This window comes from Prunus dulcis, chromosome 4 (genome assembly GCF_902201215.1).
Source record: "Prunus dulcis chromosome 4, ALMONDv2, whole genome shotgun sequence".
Taxonomy (NCBI): Eukaryota; Viridiplantae; Streptophyta; class Magnoliopsida; order Rosales; family Rosaceae; genus Prunus; species Prunus dulcis.
The window spans coordinates 14,504,460-14,525,159 of record NC_047653.1 but is presented as its reverse complement, the minus strand read 5'-3'; the positions used below and the strand labels follow the sequence as shown (position 1 = coordinate 14,525,159).

At 35.9% G+C, this 20,700-nt stretch overlaps 2 protein-coding genes across 2 annotated transcripts; both read right to left on the bottom strand.

Annotated features, from left to right (window-relative positions):
• Positions 1 to 283: 283 nt before the first annotated feature.
• Positions 284 to 7,029, bottom strand: LOC117626047 (transcription initiation factor TFIID subunit 6-like). The gene is made up of 13 exons (XM_034357685.1): positions 6,842 to 7,029; positions 6,404 to 6,609; positions 5,887 to 5,973; positions 5,037 to 5,138; positions 4,837 to 4,945; positions 4,428 to 4,531; positions 4,212 to 4,346; positions 4,038 to 4,133; positions 3,765 to 3,889; positions 3,066 to 3,198; positions 2,728 to 2,853; positions 2,523 to 2,634; positions 284 to 881 (listed from the first exon to the last, which is right to left on the bottom strand). The coding sequence occupies exons 2-13, from the start codon at positions 6,527 to 6,529 to the stop codon at positions 517 to 519; spliced, it is 1,620 nt and encodes a 539-aa protein (XP_034213576.1). The 5' UTR covers positions 6,530 to 6,609; positions 6,842 to 7,029; the 3' UTR covers positions 284 to 516.
• Positions 7,030 to 10,209: 3,180 nt separating this feature from the next.
• On the bottom strand, positions 10,210 to 14,444 carry LOC117625041 (syntaxin-51-like). Its single transcript, XM_034356606.1, has 6 exons — positions 14,074 to 14,444; positions 12,580 to 12,801; positions 12,103 to 12,305; positions 11,896 to 11,996; positions 11,729 to 11,773; positions 10,210 to 10,549 (listed from the first exon to the last, which is right to left on the bottom strand). The coding sequence occupies exons 2-6, from the start codon at positions 12,795 to 12,797 to the stop codon at positions 10,418 to 10,420; spliced, it is 699 nt and encodes a 232-aa protein (XP_034212497.1). The 5' UTR covers positions 12,798 to 12,801; positions 14,074 to 14,444; the 3' UTR covers positions 10,210 to 10,417.
• Between the last annotated feature and the right edge of the window lie 6,256 nt (positions 14,445 to 20,700).

The following is a 20,700-nucleotide window of genomic DNA, read 5'->3' as shown; positions in this document are numbered from 1 at the left end:
TAAATTCCTATTCTATTTTTCAGCCAGAAACTGTATAAGGGGACTAAATCAGTAGCTACAAATATAAGTAAAACCATGATGTTTCAATCCCCTTTCCTCATGAGAAGAAATATGTGTTTTTTTCTTTGAAGTAAAAAGGGTGAAACTTATACTGTCAAGCACATCGATTCAGCACCATTCGACAGCATAGAACCTTAATGCTCATACTGCTGGGGTGTGGGAACTTTGTGAATCTTAACGTTATGATTGTGGTATGCAAGTGGCCATTAGCTGTATTCTGGTATCAAAATTCCAAGCAAGGTCTGTAAGTTTAATTTATCTAATCGTTAGGGCCTGAGATACGAGTACAGCCACTGGAACCTACAGATTACTTCCAATGAAAAAACCAAATAGTTTTGGTATGGACACATCTTTAACCTACAAGATTTTCTTCTTCCTTCCACAAAAGAATCAGAGCAGTAAAACATATGATTTACACGTTCTTGAGAACAATAAGTACCACTGACCACAAATTAATCACAGGAAAAGAGACAACTCTGATTTGGGCATAAAGGTGAACACACTTTCACCAAAATATTCAAACAGGGATGCCAGTAAATGTCCTGCATCCGTCTCCTCTTTCCACGCCTGAGCAAGAACTGTAGAACCCTTTACCATTTGACCACTGACCTCCCTTCCTGACATGTGTTCCTTTGGTAACTGGTGTGACATGGATGGTAAACCAACATTTAAACCCCCAACAGATGAGGAAAATCCACCTACAGCCCCTTGCATGTCAACTTGCATGGAGTTCATTGGCATTGCTCCCCCTGTGCCATCGGAAGCTAATTTTTTGAGTGGTGGTTGCTGCATCAAGTTGTCTGTGCTTGCTTTGCGTTTATCTTGAATGAAAAGAAAGAGGTTAAGCACAAGGATGATATGGGACAAAGTAGATATTCGAGTTAAATGAGGTAAATCTCGTCACCATTTTCAAACCTTGTTCAATAGAGGCTAAAGCTACCATGTGAATTGAAAAACAAATGTGCTGTATATTGTTGTGTATGTAAGCAGATTGCTCTTACAAAGGAACCATAGAAGTTCAATTATACTCCAGTTGCATATGTTTGACCCATGCAAGGCACACCCAGAGAACAGTACGCATGTGCACAAAGAGAGAACGCTTCCAATAACATAAAAGAGGCATTTTAGATTTAAGTATTCAATCAAAGTTACAGGTATAATTTCACCTTTTCCATGTTCCTTGAAAGTTCGAAACAACAAAGACTAGCAGAACATTAAATCCAACAACCAAAACCCTTCAACAAAGGGGTGGAGCTGAACTGTAAGGTTTGGGTGGGGGGCGGGGCGGTGGTGTGCCCGAAATAGAAAATACAAGTATGTCAAATACATAAGTTTTCAAGAGTTATGTGTTAGAGCTAAATATTTCTAGCTTAGTATGTCTAATTTATTTTAGAGGGGCCATTAACTTAAATTAAAAATTGTCTATTACTAGTTGTATGTATTATATGATATATTAGAGGAGAGATGAAAAACTGGGGGGGGGCCAGTGCCACTGCTTCAACAGGTAATTCATACCATTTTGAAGTTTCTTCTAATCACACCCTATTTCTTGTCAACTCTACAAACACACACAAGCTGCATGTGCATACCTAGGCCAAACAGAAGCAAACTAACACCAAATCTAAAATCCAACACGCTCAACCTACATGCAAACTACAGAAGCATGCAATATAACGATTCTGTCAGAATTACACTTCAAAGCAAACATCTGACATCCCCACGTTTATAGGCCATGACGTCACAAAACACATCCCAATCTTTTTGGTAACGTATGTTTGGCCTCATCATGTCGGTGGCTTACACACTGTATACCATAAGTGCATACATGCATCACCTTTCCCTGCCTTCAACCATCTTCCAAAGGAGGACAATTACAAGTCACACTACTGGCCATTAGAAACTCTCTTTTCAATACATCCACAAATACGATCTTGCATCACACAGCAATGTGAAAAAAATACACATACAACTCTGAATATATATAATATATATAGGGTTCCCTTTTTTTTCTTGCAAAAAAAGGGGGGATGACTTGGGGCCTCACTCTGCATTGTAATTCAATTTTTATCACGATAACTTTAGTGTTTATCAAAAACACCGTGTTTACCTATATTACATGATTGCATTTAGTTGGGCCCGAATGCAATCCCTTTCTTCTCTTATCAGAGAGGAACCCTCTTCTTAAGTTCTTCTGACACCGCACTCAAAAACACTGTGTTTACCTATATTACATGATTGAATTGAGTTGGGCCCGAACGCAATCCCTTTCTTCTCTTATCAGTGAGGAACCCTCTTCTTAAGTTTTCCAATATGTGTCTGTGTGTGTCTGTGTCTCTGTGTAATGTACACATAACCCTGAATACTGGACGCACATCATCGCACACACACAGGAGCACTATGAGGGGATCAGTGTATCTCCAGGCATGTAGCATAGCAACTAAACAAGTTAAAGGAAGGCATACTTGTCATTGTTGTTGCAACCCTTCCCTTGCTCTTCCAAATGGCATGAGCTGGAGGAGACAACAAACTGTGGAACATCTTGAGCCGATCATGCATGCATTGGCCAGCCGCTTTCTGGAAGTGGCTTTGTTAGTTCCATGTCATGTCAATTTAAAAGCAAAACCCATAAACATAAAAACAAAATTCCAATTTGAAATATGAACTCACCAGCAAGGCCCCATAGACACGCCAAGCTTCATGCCTCTTTATTTCATTCTTTGGCTTCTCTAGTATCATTTCTGGTTCAAGAAGTTGCATATACGAATCAAGATTTGGTAGTATAAGTAGACGAACCTGCTCAAAGTTGAGAAGCATGGCAATTAGATCAAACCCAAAAAAAAAAAAAAAAAGATGTTTCCACTAGGTTAAGCAGAAAAACACACAGAGACAATGAAGGCAGCCACAACTAAAACTAGATGCAAATATGCTAAGAAACCATGTCCAACACCAAGACTGCAGCCTTATTAGAAAATCCATGTAATATAAAAGCATGCAGAAGAGCATACCACACTAGGACCAAGGGCTGCTAGCCCTTGAATTGCACCATAATGCTGAGGTAATGTTTTTGTTGGGTCCAAGAAAGCATGAAGCAGAGTCCTTGTCAAACGTGGTTGAAGATTGTGATAAACATGCCCAAATCTGCAAAAATACACTGCTAATAAAAAGATAGAAGCATCTCGATGTAATGAGTAAATTTTATAATGCTCAGTATCTCATTGTTTTTAAAGAGTCTTGATATCTCTGCGTGTTGCCAAATTACTTAGCAAACTAAATTACCATAGGTAATTGGTCACAGTGTCAGACAAAGCTTTACTAGAATGATAAATTCCACAGGCCAAGTCAGCTAGATCAGCTGAAACATGGTACTTGGTCTATGGAAATGGAGCCCTGACTAAAATGTACAATGCACATGTGTTAGAGCATATAATTAGTCAATAATGACATATACACATGCCCCCTTTTAGCTCTATGTGTGTAATTTTCTGTTACAAGAATGACCTTGAGGCAATATGGACAAGATTTGCCAGGACCCAGTGGACATGATAAACCAAATTGAAATTAATAATAAACTTTTCTTCTTTTTGGTACACATATCTTACTTGATAGTTTTCAAATACATATATAGCACAACATTGTTATATTTGTTGCACGTGTCTTTGCCTTAAACAAAGAAAGAGGTTTAACAAAATAAAAAAAATCTTCACCTTTTGCAAATTGAAGAAACCAGGTTTGCGGTAAAGTTTCTAAGTTCCCAGTGATTGTCAGTATATCTATTCCCTAATCTTTTGGCAACAAGGCAGGTAATAACAGATGGCATCAATTGTTGTAGCTGGAACAAATTACAAAATTAGATAGATAAAATCTCACTTGAAATGAAACATGTAAGTATCAGATAGACAAAGACTATAAATTCTTCTGAAAGGTTATATGGCTATAAAACCTATGTACTTAAACAGTTGATAGAATTAAATGCTTACATAAGGTTCAATATGTATGTGAGGATTTTGAAGAAGGCTCCGGACAAGGCGCATCAAAGCAAATAGGAGGGGGAAACTATTCAAATTCCTTGTAACCTGAGATGATTGCAGGAAAACATCATGTAAAATGCGTAACAAAAAGTAATTAGACCAAGATACCATCAGAATGACTACCTCATCAGCAATAAAGCATGTGAAGTAAGGAACCAACGCATGGAGTCCTGAATCTGTTGCCAAGCTGACTAATGCTTCTTTGAAGAGGGTGGAACTAGACCTGCGAGTAAGCTCTGTAATCTTCTCAAAGTAAAGCTGCAGAGGCAACCACAGAGAAATTATGGCATTTAATAGTATTTTACGCAAGGTGCTTACAGAACATGGAAAATAATATACCTGAAGTTCCCTTGACAGTACATGCTTAACAGGCAATTTAATGTCTACAGGGATTCCATCTTCCTTGTATTCAGATTTTTTCACATCAGAGTATGCTGCTAGTGCTACAAAACAAAGCATTATGGCAATCCAAATTACTATTGATGGTAAAGTTAAAATTTCAAATAAAATAGGTCATACATAAGAATGCAACACAAAGATTATTGCAAACTGTAAGTAAATTATTAGACAGGGTTCATATCATCGTAAATCAGAAGTGAACATGATTAAACAGGTTTTATGTAATCGATATGCAAATGATAATTCAATGCATGATGCCTGCCTCAGCATGGTGGTCTAGAATAAGAATTTGGTAAAGATCAGATCCCTAGTTAGCCAAGCAATCTTGCACGTAACTTTAGCAGGATACCTTCAATAGGAGCATTTTCTGGAATTGCAGGTTGAACGCCTTCAATTGCCAGCCAGTGAGCAGTAACAGATACACCAAGAGGTGCTCTTGGTAAAGGTGCTTCAATGACCTATAAATATCATGCAATATATGAAACGTCAAAAGATAACTAGTAAATGTAGCATAGAAAACCATGTTTAAATTCATCAATAAACTCTTACATCTTTAAATTCCACGTCATTGTCATCGATGTAGAACAAATCCTTATGTCCCGCAGCTCTCTTGAACCTCAAAGGATCTCCAGAGGCAAAGCCATATATCGGCTAAAGCAGGTAGAAGACAAGGAATCTTTTATCTCTTTTTTTTTAATAAAGAAAAATGTGAAGATTGAACACAAAATTAAATAAACAAAATCGGAAAATGAATGAAGGCCAAGCTTTTCAAACTTAGACCTTGTCAGCACAGTATCCACATATGAGACAAACATAATACACTTATAGATGTTCAAGGAAGCACCGAAGCACACACCCCTAAAAAAGCAAAAGGGAGCAACGGTTGACAAAGACATGTGGAGAACTTCTTCTCCACCACTCTACCCATCACGTGAAACCCGTCCCACATTACACCAGACTGCGTCACATAATGTCACCCTCAGGAAATTGTCTCAAGATTTCATTCCTTATTAGAGTACTGAATCCATCTAGCATTCCTTTCCCATATACTTTCTATTACAAGTCCCAGGAATCATTTTCTGTTTGCTGCCGTCCAGACTTACTTCCATGAAGATTCCAGAGGGTTCTCCCAAAAAGACTACAAGTTCTAACATGTGTCCTCGGTCGCACGGACATCATAATACTAATCATGCTACAGACTAACAAAATGCATAAAACAACAGCTTCCAACAAAGAAGCTCAAAGCATTTGACTTAACAGAGCTTAAAAAAACAAACAGAAACAATTAATAAGCTTTTAGAATGAAGGAAAATCAATTTTGCATTTCCAACTCAAAGAAAACCATAGAATTAAACAAGCACAACAAGGGTAGTCACATCTGAATAACAACACAGCTTACCTCCACATTTCTTAATTTAAGTGCACTATCCACATCATCTGTAGTCAGAACAGTTCGCCTTGAGTGTCGCATGCATTTAATTGCCTCCTGCGATTTTAAAATGACAACCATTTATTTCCTTCCTCACAGGCTCTATATAAATGGAAAGCATACACCACACAATGAGCTCAACCCTCATATTTTCTTCATAATCTACCTTAATGAAGAAAACAAGAAGTTGCTGCTGTAGTTGAATCTTACCTTAACTTAATTTACAACTTTAAAAAAAATAATTTAAAAAAACGTTCAGGGGATATTTTACACAATTAAGATTTTAGGGTTATATTTGGCAATGAAAGATAAGAATTTACACATTAAAACACTGGGGATATGTCTGATTCCTCTATCCAAAGCTAGCAAGTTCTTCTATTTTTGTAGCAACTAAAGGTTGAAAACTCCACAGCACTACAAAATGACAATTATAACTAAATAAAATTTAAGAAAAAGCTTTCTGTAACCGCATTAACCAGGCAGATACCTGCATGATCTCTCGGACCCGGTACTCGACATCTGGGGTGAGAGCAAGCGCGACATCGGGGGACAAATTGGAAATGCCAATGCTCTGTGCTACGACCTCTATCGCTTCTTTAGGCACATTGCTCATTTTTATTGTTTTTTTCTTTGGTAATTTTTTTTGCTTAATTACTTCACAAAGCTCTTGCACCAAAGGCCACCCCACTGGTTCTGCAAAGCAATTATTAAAATAATAAGTAAAACCCTACTTCGTTACGGAGCTGGGTATGCTATTTTCAAGCAATATATACATGAAATTGAGATTAGGCACAAAGAAAGTCGCAAAAACTCATCTGGGTTCGGTCAGCTTGATGATTATGTATTTATATGTATACCAATATAGGTTTACATATTGCTCAAGGCAATTCAAACTGTAAAGAGAGAGAATTTTGAAAAGAAGTACCTGAAAATGGCAAGCCAAATCCGAGTTGGGGTCGACTGTCAATTATGGACGACGAGTTCCGGTGAGGAAGTTACAGGCTTAGAGCCATGGTTGTCAGTTCATGAAAGAGGTTTACTGGGCTTTTATTTATATAGGCCTAACAGTTGATGAACCCAGTCATTCGTTACCGGACTGGACACTAATGAGAATACATAAGCCAATTTGGGCTAACAAGGACTGAATTCTTTTTTTTCTTTGTTCATCGGTAGGAGTAGGAGATTTGGAACAAAAAATAAAAAAATTTAATATATGCGATATTTAGGGAGGTGGATTCAAACACAGAATCTAGAGATAACTGTGTTGAGGCCCAAAAAATTCAGGGTTAGGCTCAAATGAATTCTAGGGCCAATGCAATGCCTTATTAAGAAAAAACTCGATTTGGAGCACGCGAAAGTATGTCATTCATGCTTTCACGAGCCACGACCACGTGCCATGCCAAATAAATATGCAATTTATCACGATAAGAATTAAAATGAGCCTATAAAAGGCACTAGCTCTATAAGCCAATGCTAATTATTCCGTCAAGCATTATATCCCACTTCAAAGCGACAAAATTCAAGTAGGCCAAGCAACATGCAATGCCAAACGAAAAATTATTATTATTACATCTAGCCACGCTACAAGTTTAAGTGGATCCAAGTCACGCAAATGTCCGGGGCTTGCTTAAATGGGTTCTGGTATGGATGGTAACGAGCTTTCATAAAGCCCATTGATGAGCCAAAAAATGGAAGTTTTGGGCTGCTTGGGAGCCCCCAAACTCAAGCCCATTTCTTAAACCCAAATATGTGGGTAAGCATAAAAGAGAGAAAAAAGCTCAATACTCTAGAAGAGATAGCCCAATACTTTAGGAAAAATAAGCTCATCATCTCAATAAAAATGGTCCATCACTTAATAGGTTGGCCCATTCCCTTAACACACTAACCCATCACCTTAGGAAGGCCCAAATAGCCCAAGTGGCTTAGAAAATATCCCAAAAATCTCCAGCACATGGTTTGAAATGAAACCATGATAGAAAACTAGGAGATGTTTGTACGCTCAGAAAGCTGGGAGACTCCAGCACATGGCCAAAGACAAACCCAACGCAAGCCATCAGAAAAATCAAGGGATACTTAAGCAAAACACTCTTCAAACCAGCGTGCATACCCATTTCTTTCCCCCCCCCCCAAATCAGATCTAGTCATGGAAGATGGGAGAAAAGAAGGAAGAAAGATGGCTGAAAATTAGATTCTCTCACTGGAACAGCTGCCGGAAAAGCCTAGAGCTCCCCAAACCCTGTTTTTGTGCGATTGGGTGTAGAGAATTTCACCAGTCAAAGGATGAGAACAGAAATGAAAGGAAAGACTTGGCCAAATTGGATAGAAACCATAGGGTTTCTTGGGAAGGAGAAGCTTCCAACGGCTATAAAAAGAGGTACCTCCTACCTATTAAACTCAACCAGAGCAGTCAAGCAGGCTTATTCTCTAACTGCTAACATCAAGCCCAAGTGCCTCACATTCTATCTCCTTCTTCTTTATCCTAACCTACACATTCAGAGAGCAAGCTTCATCTCTTATATCTGAATCCTCTGCAAGATTCAAGCTCTGTTCTTCCATCTTCTCATTATATGTATATATATATATATATATCTCTCTCTCTCTCTCTCCAAAAACGATATTACAGATCTGAAACACTTATCTTCTGAAGCCAAGTTGAAATCATGGGCATCACCTTTTTGGTGAAAAATCCAAAGGTGTAACCAAGCATTCGTCAAGTTGCCAGAAACCCAATCAAACAAGCTGTTGGAACACCTGTTCTACTATGTTTCAAGCAAACCCCGTCTAACGTCTACTGCACCTGTATCATCAAGCAATAGCTTCACAGTAGCTGATGTATCCTTCTCATCAAAACTTTCAATGTACTGAAGAGCCATTGAAGAATACCAAAGCACTCCCTAAGATCTCAACTCTTTCGGGGTGTTTTGGGGCCTGGTGCGGCAAACTCAGACAGGGGCACAACAGAGCTCGATCTACTTCGCAGTAGTCCAACAAGCCCATTGTAGCTCTGAACAAAAAGACCCCAACAAACTGCTACTAATTAGTTAAGCTAGCCTCTTACAATTTGCAACCTCTTTTAATATTAGGGAGAGAAAAAAAATAAATAATTTTAGGAATCGAACTCGGATCGTATGATAGTTACAGGACTAACACAATGGTCATTAAATTTATCACTAATTTGTTCATCATATATGTGCACATGTGGATATTTTACTTGTTAAAAATAAGTGCCCGTTTGGCATTGCTTATTTAGGGTGATGAGTGATTTTTAAAAAAATTTGGGAAGCCCAATCCGTTTGGTAAACTATGAAAAAATCACTTATTGTTAAAAATTGTTGTGAGACAAAGCTATAAGGAAAAGCAGCTAATGAGTTGCTTTCGTTTTCTGATTATGCAGGAATCAGTTTCGAAGAGGTGTTGAGTTTATTGATTATGCGGCAATCATTTTCTGATTATGTAGGAATCAGTACCAATAACACTTTTAACAAAAAGTTGACCAAATGCCAAACTACTTTATCTCACAGCAAATCTGACAGAGATTATTTTCATAGCACAGCACAGCAATACCAAACTGGCACTAAATAGTGTTAGGAATTGAACTCAGAATGCTAGGTGCACGGACAATTGTTGTTAACCACTCCAGTATAATATTGACATTTCATTTATTACTTAAAACACATAAATACTAATTAGTGCAGAATATTGCTTGCCTCCTTTCCTGTAAGGAGATACTCCTCTTTTCTGTGAATCACAGTTTGACACATATTCAAAAATAATTTATCAAAAACACACACAAAAAAACTTATACATACACATCACACTGCTAGTGACATGAACGTAAAAATTCCTACATATTGTAACAGTACTTGAAAAAGAAAAATTACAAACTAATTCCATTTTTCCGTTAAATTATAGGACTTCTTGACAAGCGAATATTTTCGTCTTCTCAAGTTCTCCGATGTCCTCGCGTGATTTTACCCGTTTGTTTTGATAGAGAGATGAGCTCTGCCTCCATTAATTTATCGAGAGTCAATTGAACGGGAGTGAAAAAAAAAAAAAAAAATACCAAAAAAATATCAGATCTCCTCTCCAGTTAACACAATCGTGAAAGGATTTTTTAGTCCCATTCCTCCAAAAGATGAGAATAGTTTGCAAAATCCCCTTCCAAGCAGCAGAAGCATTGGACTTCTTAGCAATAGAAAAGAAACTGGAATTTTCTCTCTCGCACACAAGTGAAAAATGGGGAGTTAGGAACTTCGAACTTTGGTGGTCTATTTGCTCCGGAACCTCCAACAATTAAAAACAGAAAACATTATCAACAAAATATCGTACTTAAAGGCGCCAATGAGCCATGCAATTTACAATTATTTTAACAACACACAAATTCACAAAACTAAACACCAAAGAAAGCCGCATGCAACATCACAACCAAGACAGCACTCCACAACAAGACACACAAACAGGAGGTCTTTGTGTTCTGTATAGACTTATAGTTGGTAGTAGATTACAAGTATTTGATCAGCAAAAATATAACGGCAAGCAGAACCACAATCCCGACAACACATAGAAGCATGCACATGCACGAGCAACCACCCTTTGTGCGCTTGTTCAAAACTGCCAAGTTCTTCTGCACCCGCTGTTTTGACAATATCAGATAGACAAAATAGTATGTGATTACTATTTCCCCATAATAAAATATTTTAATTCTTAATAAATGGAAAACAGAAAAATCAAATAATCCAATTTAACTTCCGTGACTGCCCTTGGCATGATACGGTATACCCTACAATGCCTACAACATGCTCCAACTGCTTTGGCATAAAACCTCATATCAATTTGGAATCAGATGCTTTTTTTTTCACTGTGACAACACTTACAAACTCAGATCAGATGCCATCCTATTTTAGTTTTAGTTTTTCCTTTTCTAATAAAGCAGAAACCACCCAAAGTAGTTGCAGCACAATATTGAAGTTTAGTTTTGTTGACAAATGAAGTGAATAGTTTCTTCTTTTACCGGTCACCTAACCATTTTCTTCCTTTTCCCTTCTTTTGAGTCAACCAATAGAATATGAAATTCAAAGGCCAACATAGCAGCATAAAGAAATGCAACTGGGACTCCCAAACATGCTACAACAAAAGTATGATAAATTGATTTATGTTAACATTTGAGTTTTAAGCTGATAAAACCCAATGATCTTGTGCACCGAGCACATTTATAGCCTCCTCAATGCAATTTAATGACAAATATCAGTGCTGAAGTCGGTTCAAGTTAACAGCACCTATTTCCAAAAGAGAATATAGGTTTCCAATAAATTAAATTTCTATTGGTAAGATTTAGCCTAAGAGCTATCCAAACCCTACGCCATCTGTAACGATCTCAGTCAAGACCCTTGAGAGTTACATATATAAAAAATGAACCATTGACCGCCAACAAGATGAAAAGAAAAATTTATAACTCAAATCCCCTTGCATTTCTTTTCTTCTATTTCCCTAGTGATTAAGCGTGTGCATTCTATAATTTTCCCTTCACAATTTGACAACTAAATAAAAAGGCATATACCAGAGTCATTCCAAACATCTTTAATATATCTTTTTTCTTTTTTTAAAAAATTTCTCCATAACATCTATTTTCCTCGTGTCGATCTTACTTTTATTGATAAGTTTTTCCTAAGAAATTCAAGAATGAATTAACTAAGACTGGACGGATCACAATGCATATAAAACCACACGAAATATCCACCCAGCACACACCTTTTGCTTGTCAGGGTACAAGAAGGGGACAAGCTATTTTAAAATACATGAGTTAGAACATTACCCGTAGCCGGGAGTCTGTAACTTCCACATGTTCATCCAAATCATCCTGTACAGTGGGCCAGAAAGAATAAGTAATAGTCAGAAAAGCGAAACACATTTTAGATAAATAAGTAATTACTTTTTAGATGGAAGAGACAAAGACAAAAAGATTTGGATGCAAGAACATACGATAAGTCTAGCGTGTAGGTCAAGTTCCTCATTGACTGCCAATGCAATATGTTTTGTGCTTACTACAGTCTCCTCCAATTTCTCAAGCCCCTCATCTTGCTCTGCTTCAAAGGCATACCATGATAAGATCAATATAGTGAAATCCAAACCATGTGAAAGAAGATTAAAGAATGTTAAAAGGTTAGAACTTAATATTAAGGAACTTGCCTTTCATAACTTGTCGCTGCAGACCAACAAGGCCATAGTTGTCCAGACCAACTGTTCTTCCCATGGCATCAGCTTTATTTATTTCTGGCCCAAGCAAGCTGTCTCGGTTCGCAGAGTGCGACGTCAGCGTTGTTGACATCTGTTGAACTTTCGATCTTAAAGTTCCGATCATATCCTTCCGACGATTCAGCTCTTTCTCTGATCTGAGTATTACAATAGGCAGCACACAAAATTTCATATGATGATAGCCAGAATCATTTTTGCATCAACAGTTGAAATAACTTTTATCACAAAAGAGGATCACATGAAAAAACCAACTTAAAAAACTCATAATATGGGAATAAACCCCTTCACATGACATTGACAAACACACGCAGGAAAAGAAAGAAGAGTTGACAACATTGTTAAGTTCTAGATATATTTGCTCCAATGGCAGGTTGTTTTATGTAGTAATACAATTCACCTAAGATGACTCACATGGGCTGCTTTCCAGGGAGTTTTGATAAAAGGGACTGTAAGCTATCAAGTCTAGTCCCTAATATTGTAATCTTCCTCCGTATGGCAGACACATAACGCTGAGCGTCTGGACCTGATGCAGGCAACGTACTCCGTTCAGATATCATACCATTGATATCATCTGCAAGTTTTGTTGCTTCATTATATTCCTTCATCCATGAGTCCGAAGAAGATGCCATTGAACTGCAATATATCAGGCATACTAATTCATCAACAGCATATTCGAGAATTCTTTATAAACAAATAAACACAACATCTTTACATATACTTGGACCTTGCATAAGATTATAAAAAGGCAATAACAAGAAAAATACAAGACTAAACATATACAGTTGATATAAGAGAAAATGGAAGATTACATTTAGAATAGGATCATACAACGATATTTCATCATTCTGTTTAGCACAATTTTCTTTCCCAATACCTCCTCTAAACCACCCTATTCTTGACCTTAAGTTAAAATCCCAAGGATTATTTTGGTAAGTGCAGCACAGCAGGAGCGGAATATGTTTGGTTGATAAACGCTTAAGAAACAAAATAAACTCAAATAAAAAATCAACAGTTCCCTCTGTGATCCTACTGCTAATTTCCAAAAAACTTAAACCTACCAATCCCAAAGCAGTGTCAACTAGTTATAAATTCAGCCAAAACTACTTGGTGCATCTTCAGCAAAGCATGCAGTTACACTACCATCTGTATAGCATCTCTGTATAGATAGTCTAATCCTACCAAATCTCAAAAAACTACAATATCCATGAAGCAACCTATACATGAACATACATCATGAACATTGCTACTTCCAGAAAAGTAATATAATTCCACTTTCTCCCAGCAGTTGACCACAAACCTCCAACGACATATAAAGGACCTCTAGCTTGCACCCACTAGCTCATATAACCCAAAAAAAAATATCAAGGAAACAGGCTATAAAATAAATTGCATCAGCTCATTATGAAAACCCTATTCTTTCTTTTATTCCCAAATGCGGGGACACCAGCCACAACTAAGCTCTTAATTCTCCTAATTCTAAGTAAGTTGAGTGGACTACATGCACATTCTTGCACCAATTTTGCTCTATCGAGAGCAACAAAGGTAAAAAAGATTATCAAAGTCAAAAGCCGCAAATCCAGCTCTTTTAGTGCTTCAAATCAACAAACCACAGAATTCAAGCTAAGTAAAACAATTTGAACCAATTCAAGTAAATGTTAATTCAAAGCAACTCATACCCAAATTCGGCATGTATAAAATGGATTCAAATGCAAACTTTTAATCAAATTATCACTAATTTTAAAAAACAAAAACAAACCTAAACGATCCAAAATAATCCATAATTCGCCCAAAAAAAGAAGATGATCGATTGTAAAATCCAATCACGAAATTGATCTCAAACATAAAAAGGACAGGAAAAACAAGATTCCAATACAGATGATCCCAATGTAGTGGGTGAGGAATTACCTAATTTAGGGATTGCGATCGTGGGTCGCGGAGAATGGGATTTGGTGGTGACGAAACGGGGTCGTATAAGGATATAGATGAGAAGGGAGATGAGGGAGACAGTTTAATTGTTTAAAAATTGATGAATGAAAAGGGGTTTGAGCTGGAACTGGAGGCGACCGCGACCGCGACGACGCCGTACGGCACAACCAACACAGGGAAGTCTTTGTCCGACCCCGACGTGTACTTCACACTCCGTTGTATAAACGTTGAGCTGTCCAACCGTCTTTATTATTGTTGGAGTAGCCGAAGCCTTTATCTCTATCGGGAGCGGATCTGCAGTCCCCAAATTACATGTCCCCTTGTGTTCCCTATTTAAGTGTTTGACACATGTCCATCCACTTAACCTTGAATTAACACCGTTAACTTAATAAAATTCAGAAAGATACCAGTGAATGAATCTCAGAAACGTGTCAACAAATTATACAGCGTTATTATTGTTTTGTTTTGGGTTTAATTTCTTTTAATTTTTATTTTATTAAAAATTAACAGTGTTATTATTGGAATTAAGTGAATAGACATGTGTCAACAAATTATACAAGGAACTCGAAGGGACATGAAAAATAGGGACAGCGAATCCCCTCCCATCTCTATCAGTTTAGAGAGAAAAATAAGGCTAAAACGCATTTTTGGTTTGTCATTTCAATTTTAACAATTTTAGTTATGTAAAAGTATCTTTTCTAACCAAAAAATTAAAAATTTAGTCTTGTAGTTTCATTTAATTAGCAATTAAGTTCTATAAATCTAATATTAATAACAAAAAGGAAAATGATAGAATTCCCACATTTTTATACCACATTATATATCCTCTCTAATAAAGGTGTGCCCTATTGTATTTGTGGATTCCAAGGTCTTAAATATCGAGGGTTTAGGAAATATCGGTGGTTCAAAAACACAGAAATATCGATGAAAATATTGAAAAAATATCGATATCGATGAAAATATCGATATCGATAAAAATAGGATAAAAACCACGAAAATTGTGATAAATACATGGAAATTTTTAATGAAACTTTGTAAAAAGTTTATTTAGTCAATCATCTATTATTTTAACACAAAAGATTGGAAGGAAATGCATTGCATAGCATGTTTGAGTGATTTAAGTTGATTATATTGCGAGCTGACAAACTCTATGACTTAGAAAATCTAGAGTAATTAATGAAAGAAAATTATACACCCTCTAGTAATTTATTTATCATTTTTACTACAATATTTTACATTTTATAAATTGCATGATAAAATACATGAGTAACTTTATTTCACGTTATTCACTGGACATCATGACATGGTACACGTTCTTATATTTATTATTTATCAAAAATTGAAAAATAATTAAAGATGTAAACCAACTTAATTTGTCATGAAAATTAAGCACTTTACCATGCTTAAAAATTAATAGTGAAGATTGAAAATTAACTAAGGACATAAATAAAGTTATCCAATGATGAATTAAATAAGAAAAAAAGAAAATAATTATAGAGATTTAATTTATTAAGCAACAATTTGAAAGGGAATTTAGTAATGTAAGTACTTACAATGAATAATAAAATAAACAATAACATTAAATATATTTAATAGGAAAGAAAGAAATTATATTAAGTAATTAAATATTTGATCAACAATATAGAACAATAAGTAATTATTTTCTATTTTGAGAAACAGCTTGGAAGAGTTATAAATACCATATTACATAAGTACTAATTACAAAGTGATGACTAGCGTGGTGGTTAAGTGGCTCAAAACTTGGAAGTGGGGAGGAGTTCGAACCCTTCTGTGTGTGTGAGTTCAAGCGAAATATTTCAGATTTCAGATAAGATTTTCACCCTCTAAAATTGTATTATGCTTTGTTTTTAATTATGCTTTATTTTGTGTGTGGTGTTTTTTGGAATTATATTTTTTTTAATATTATTATTATAATACTTTTATGTATGGTTTGTTTTGTGTGTTGTTTGCAATAAATTAAGGTTTGTTTTTAATTAATCTGTGTTTTGATGCTCAAATGTTTTTAATAAATAGTCGTATTATTTAATGAAAATGAAACAATACAACAAATTAAAGGATAATACAACAATACAACATATGGAAAAGGTGTTTCAATACAACCTAATGGTTTTCATCATTTAACCAATCCGTATTGCTAGGTCCGTCGTCATGGAAAAGTTTTCTTCTCATCACATCCCTTCGTCTATGCTTCCAATAGGCCTTTGTTTCAGGAGACATATGGCTCGTATCCATGGCCATGATTTTCATCTCTCTATCATCCATGTCTTTTTCTTGTGCCTGCTGCTGTTGAATTGCAAATGCTTCCTCTCGTGCCTTGTCCGCTTCATCTCTTTTCAAGTCTCTCTCAATTCTTAGTGAGGTGTTCTTAGCTATTTGCTCCAATAATTGTACACATTCATTGTTTGAAGTGCCCCCTCTCTTGGCCTTTGCCGCCTTTCTCCCAATAGGTCTCGGCGGACGTGGGAGTGGTGACTCCGTTTCCATTGGGGAGTCCAATGGCGAATCGGTTGATGGTGAATCGTGGAGCGGCGTCTCATTCAACACAACCGGCGGACCGGTGGGAATAATTTTGAATCTCGAACAATCCTTCACAACTTCCCAACATTGGAAATGCACGAAACTTTTTTTGCCTTGCCCCATGGCACCGAACCACATTTGTGCTTGTATGATCTATTAAAAATAAATAATTGGAAGTGCAAGAAAAAAAAATTATTATGCAAGAAAATATAAACTATTTTGAAATGCAAGAATAAAATTGATTATGCAAGAAAATATAGACAAATTGGAAATGCAAAAAGAAAAAAAAAAGATTATGCAAGAAAAAGAAATAGAATATGCAATTACATTAAATTGATTAAAATGGCAATTATAAATATTTTACCTCATCGGATAGATTTTGACCGCTTCGAATGTTCTCCCTTGCTTTTGTCAAGGCATTTCTCCATTTGCCTAACTCTTTATTCAGAAGTTTCCATCTACTAGACAACGCCATTTCGGTCCGAATGGAACCCGATCTTTGACAAAATTCTCCATGAATTTTGCTCCACATATGATGGAACTTCATCTCATTGCCCGTGATAGGGTCATGACTAACGTTCACCCAAGACTGACACAACGCAATATCTTCCTGAGTTGACCACGAGCCTCCGGTTTCGACAGAAGATGCCATTTGTTTTTTTTTTTTTTATACAAATGGAAAGTAGTAGAAAAATGTGACTAGAGAGTAAAAAATATTGAAAGGAGAAGAGTTTGTATGGAGAATTGGTGTGGGAAGTGAAAAATGTGAGTGGAGAGTAAAAAAATATTGGAAGGAGAATAGTTTGTATGGAGAATTGGTGTGGAAAGTGAATAATGTGAGGGGAGGATAAAAAATATTGGATGGAGAAGAAATTGTATGAAGATTTGGTGTGGAAAGTAAATAAAATGGTTAGGTATTTATAGGGAAAAATACATAATTTTTTGGTATTTTTTTAAAAAAAATTCAGAATTTTTTTTTTTTTTTGCAATTTTTTAAGCCAAAAAAAGAGGACCGTCGTATTTCTGGAAAAAAAACAAATCGGAGCGTTCCTGTTGCGACACGTGGCACATGCCCATTGGGTTATGTCAGCGTGCGGAAGTCAAATTTTTTTACCTTTGGCGTGTGAGTTACAGCGCGCTGACGTCAGTGCTGATGTCACCAACCCTCGGGTTGAAGCCTAGGCGAAACTTGCCCTTGGCCCTGCTCGGGCTGGTGGGACCCAACTCTTGCCCGGGCCTCTTCTCTCGCGCTGGAGGGCGTTTGGGCTCGGTCGGGGAGCCTTTTGCCCGGGTTTGAAGCAGCGCTAGAGCTGCTCTTAGAGAGGTGGTATATAATGTGGTAAGTCTAGCATTGCTCAATTGGTAAAATTGAATGACATAAACTAGAGTGTAAAATGAGTCATTCAATTGAATGACATAGGCTAAAGTGTAAAATGACTCATGAACATAATTATTCTCAAAGAAATCCTAGTTGTTCTCTCTTTCTTTCTTTGAGTTTCACAGAAAAAACTCAATAGAGAGGAAGGATGAAGAAGCGTCACAACCTCTCCTTCCATTTACTATTTTCCTTTCTTTGAGCCTTATGAATAAGAAGCCCTATGTGGGAATTTTTTCTGAGTCATGCTTAGTTCGAAATTCCCCATCACCTCTTTTGGGCTAATTCTTCAATTGAATCATTCTCTCAAAACCATCTCTCTACAACTTCTCAGCTTCTCTAAATTCAATTCTACCTCCCATCTAATCCTAAAAACCGCAAAAGAGATTCCATCAGAAGGCTGGCCAGCCTAACAAACCTGAGCTTCTAGTTTTGCTGCTTGGAGCCATAGTTGCAGCAGGGAACATAGTACTTTTCCTTGTCTATGACTTACTACTCCCTAAAGCCATTAATATGTGAGTAAATTGCTGAAACACCCCCCTCCTCTTCCATGAACTAAAAAATTCAGCCAATTTAACACACAAATTAATTAAAATGGCCAATTTCACACATTACGTTAGATTTTAGATAATTTCATCCAATTCTCCATTAATATTAGGGGTATATTTGTATTTTCAAATAAAATAAAAGTTAAATACATTAAATCAAAATAAATAATAAATAAATAAGAGGGGGAGATTTAGGAAAGGAGAGAAGCTTATGCCAGTTCATTTTTCTATTTTCTAAATATTTTAGATAGTAAAAAAAAATCAAATAGTAACTCACATGCATAACTTCTTCTTCGGGGTTGAAAGTGGGAAATTTGTAGAGCGCATTCGTTTCTTGACATTAGAGAAGGTTGTACACCAACAAATCAGTTGGCTTGACGTTTGACGACCCTAAAAATTCAAGGTGCGTATAAGAACAAATCATTTTTACGAGCTTTGAACTATTAATATGTTTAACTGAAATCTTTTGTGCTTCCAGTGATTCAAATGTAGGATCGTCAAACCAATTGATTTGTTGGTGTACAACCTTCTCGAATGTCAAGGAACGAATGTGCTCTACCAATTTCGCACCTACAACTCCAAAGAAGAAGTTACGAACTGACGACCAGACCAATGCAACCCATATACATGCAAACACTACTGCCCATTTTTTCGAGTCACTTCCTAGCTCATTATAAGGTTGATAGAACATATTAATGGCTTTAAAGAGCTAAATATAGGTAAAAGGACTCCATTCCCTACTGCAGCAATGGCTCCAATCAACAAAACTATAATTTATAAGCATGTGTTCATATATTGGCATGAAAAATTGTGTAAACCATCATTGTCTACAAATTAGGTAGTACAGGGAACATAATTGATTCTGTTAGTTTGAAAATTGAGAGGTTTTTCTGTCTTTTTTGAAAAAGCTTTGGCTTTTTCCAAAAGTGAAAGTTTTTTTTTTGGGTAAAACCCAAATTTACTCAAACAAAATTGGATTCAATAAATAAAAAAAACTAGAAAATCAAATTCCCAACAAATCAAAATATGAAAATCCAGTTTCTAGTATAAGATAAAGTTTATACCAATATTGATACCTCAATTAGTCAATGAATACCTTATCCTAAAATCTCATAAAATCGTGTTTGATTATTTAAGTTGTAAGAAATATAAATAGCCAAAAATATCATTGAAAACATTAAGGCCTGTCCGGTAACGTTTTCAGAGAATGTTTTCTTGGAATATTTTCAGAGAATGAAAACAAAAAAACGAATTTGCATTTTCAGGAAATAAAAATGCGTCTGGTAGATTAATTAAAATACATCTTTAGAAAACAAAAACAATGAAAACGTGTCTAGTAGTACAATTTGAAATAATAATATGTGAGTTATTTTTATGAAAACATTTCCCATGAGAATGAAAACAACTTTTTTCTGTTTTCTACAAGTACACATGAACTTGTTTTCATTTTATGAAAACATTCTCAGTGTTTTTTGTTTTTGGGCCACCGAACGTGTTTTTGCCTCATTTTTGTTCTCTGAAAATGAAAACAACCCCTTAAAACATTACCAAACGGGGCCTTATAGTATTTCAAAAGTCTATTTTGCATTCTTAGTCAAATTTTAAGAGGACAATTTTTCAAGTATGATATGTAGTAATCTATATTATTGTTTAAGAGTTATGTAAGGCTAACATAATGCAAACATTATTTTTGTACCTTAAGTTTGTAAAGTGCAAGTGATTGATAAGTGTGTAAGTGCCAATTTAGTTGAGATATGTATATATTTAGTTCTGCCAACCTAGATCACTACATATCATACTTGAAAAATTGTTTTCTATCAAAATCTGATTTAGTATGAAAAATGGACTTTTGAAATACTAATGTTTTCAATGACATTTTTGGCAGCTTATATTCCTTACAACTTAAATAATCAAACATGATTTTATGAGATTTTAGTATAAAGTATACGTTGACAGAGAGTAGTAGGTTTCTTGGATTGAAATAGCATAGTAATCTGACAATAGGGTGTAGAGGAGTTTATGTTTTTCTAAAACTTAATATGAAGAGTGATGGGTGTGTGTGCATAGATGTACTAGGGTTAAGTATTAAGTTGGATGACATTTTTTGTCTTTTTACACAATAATAAAACTTAAGAGCTTAATGAT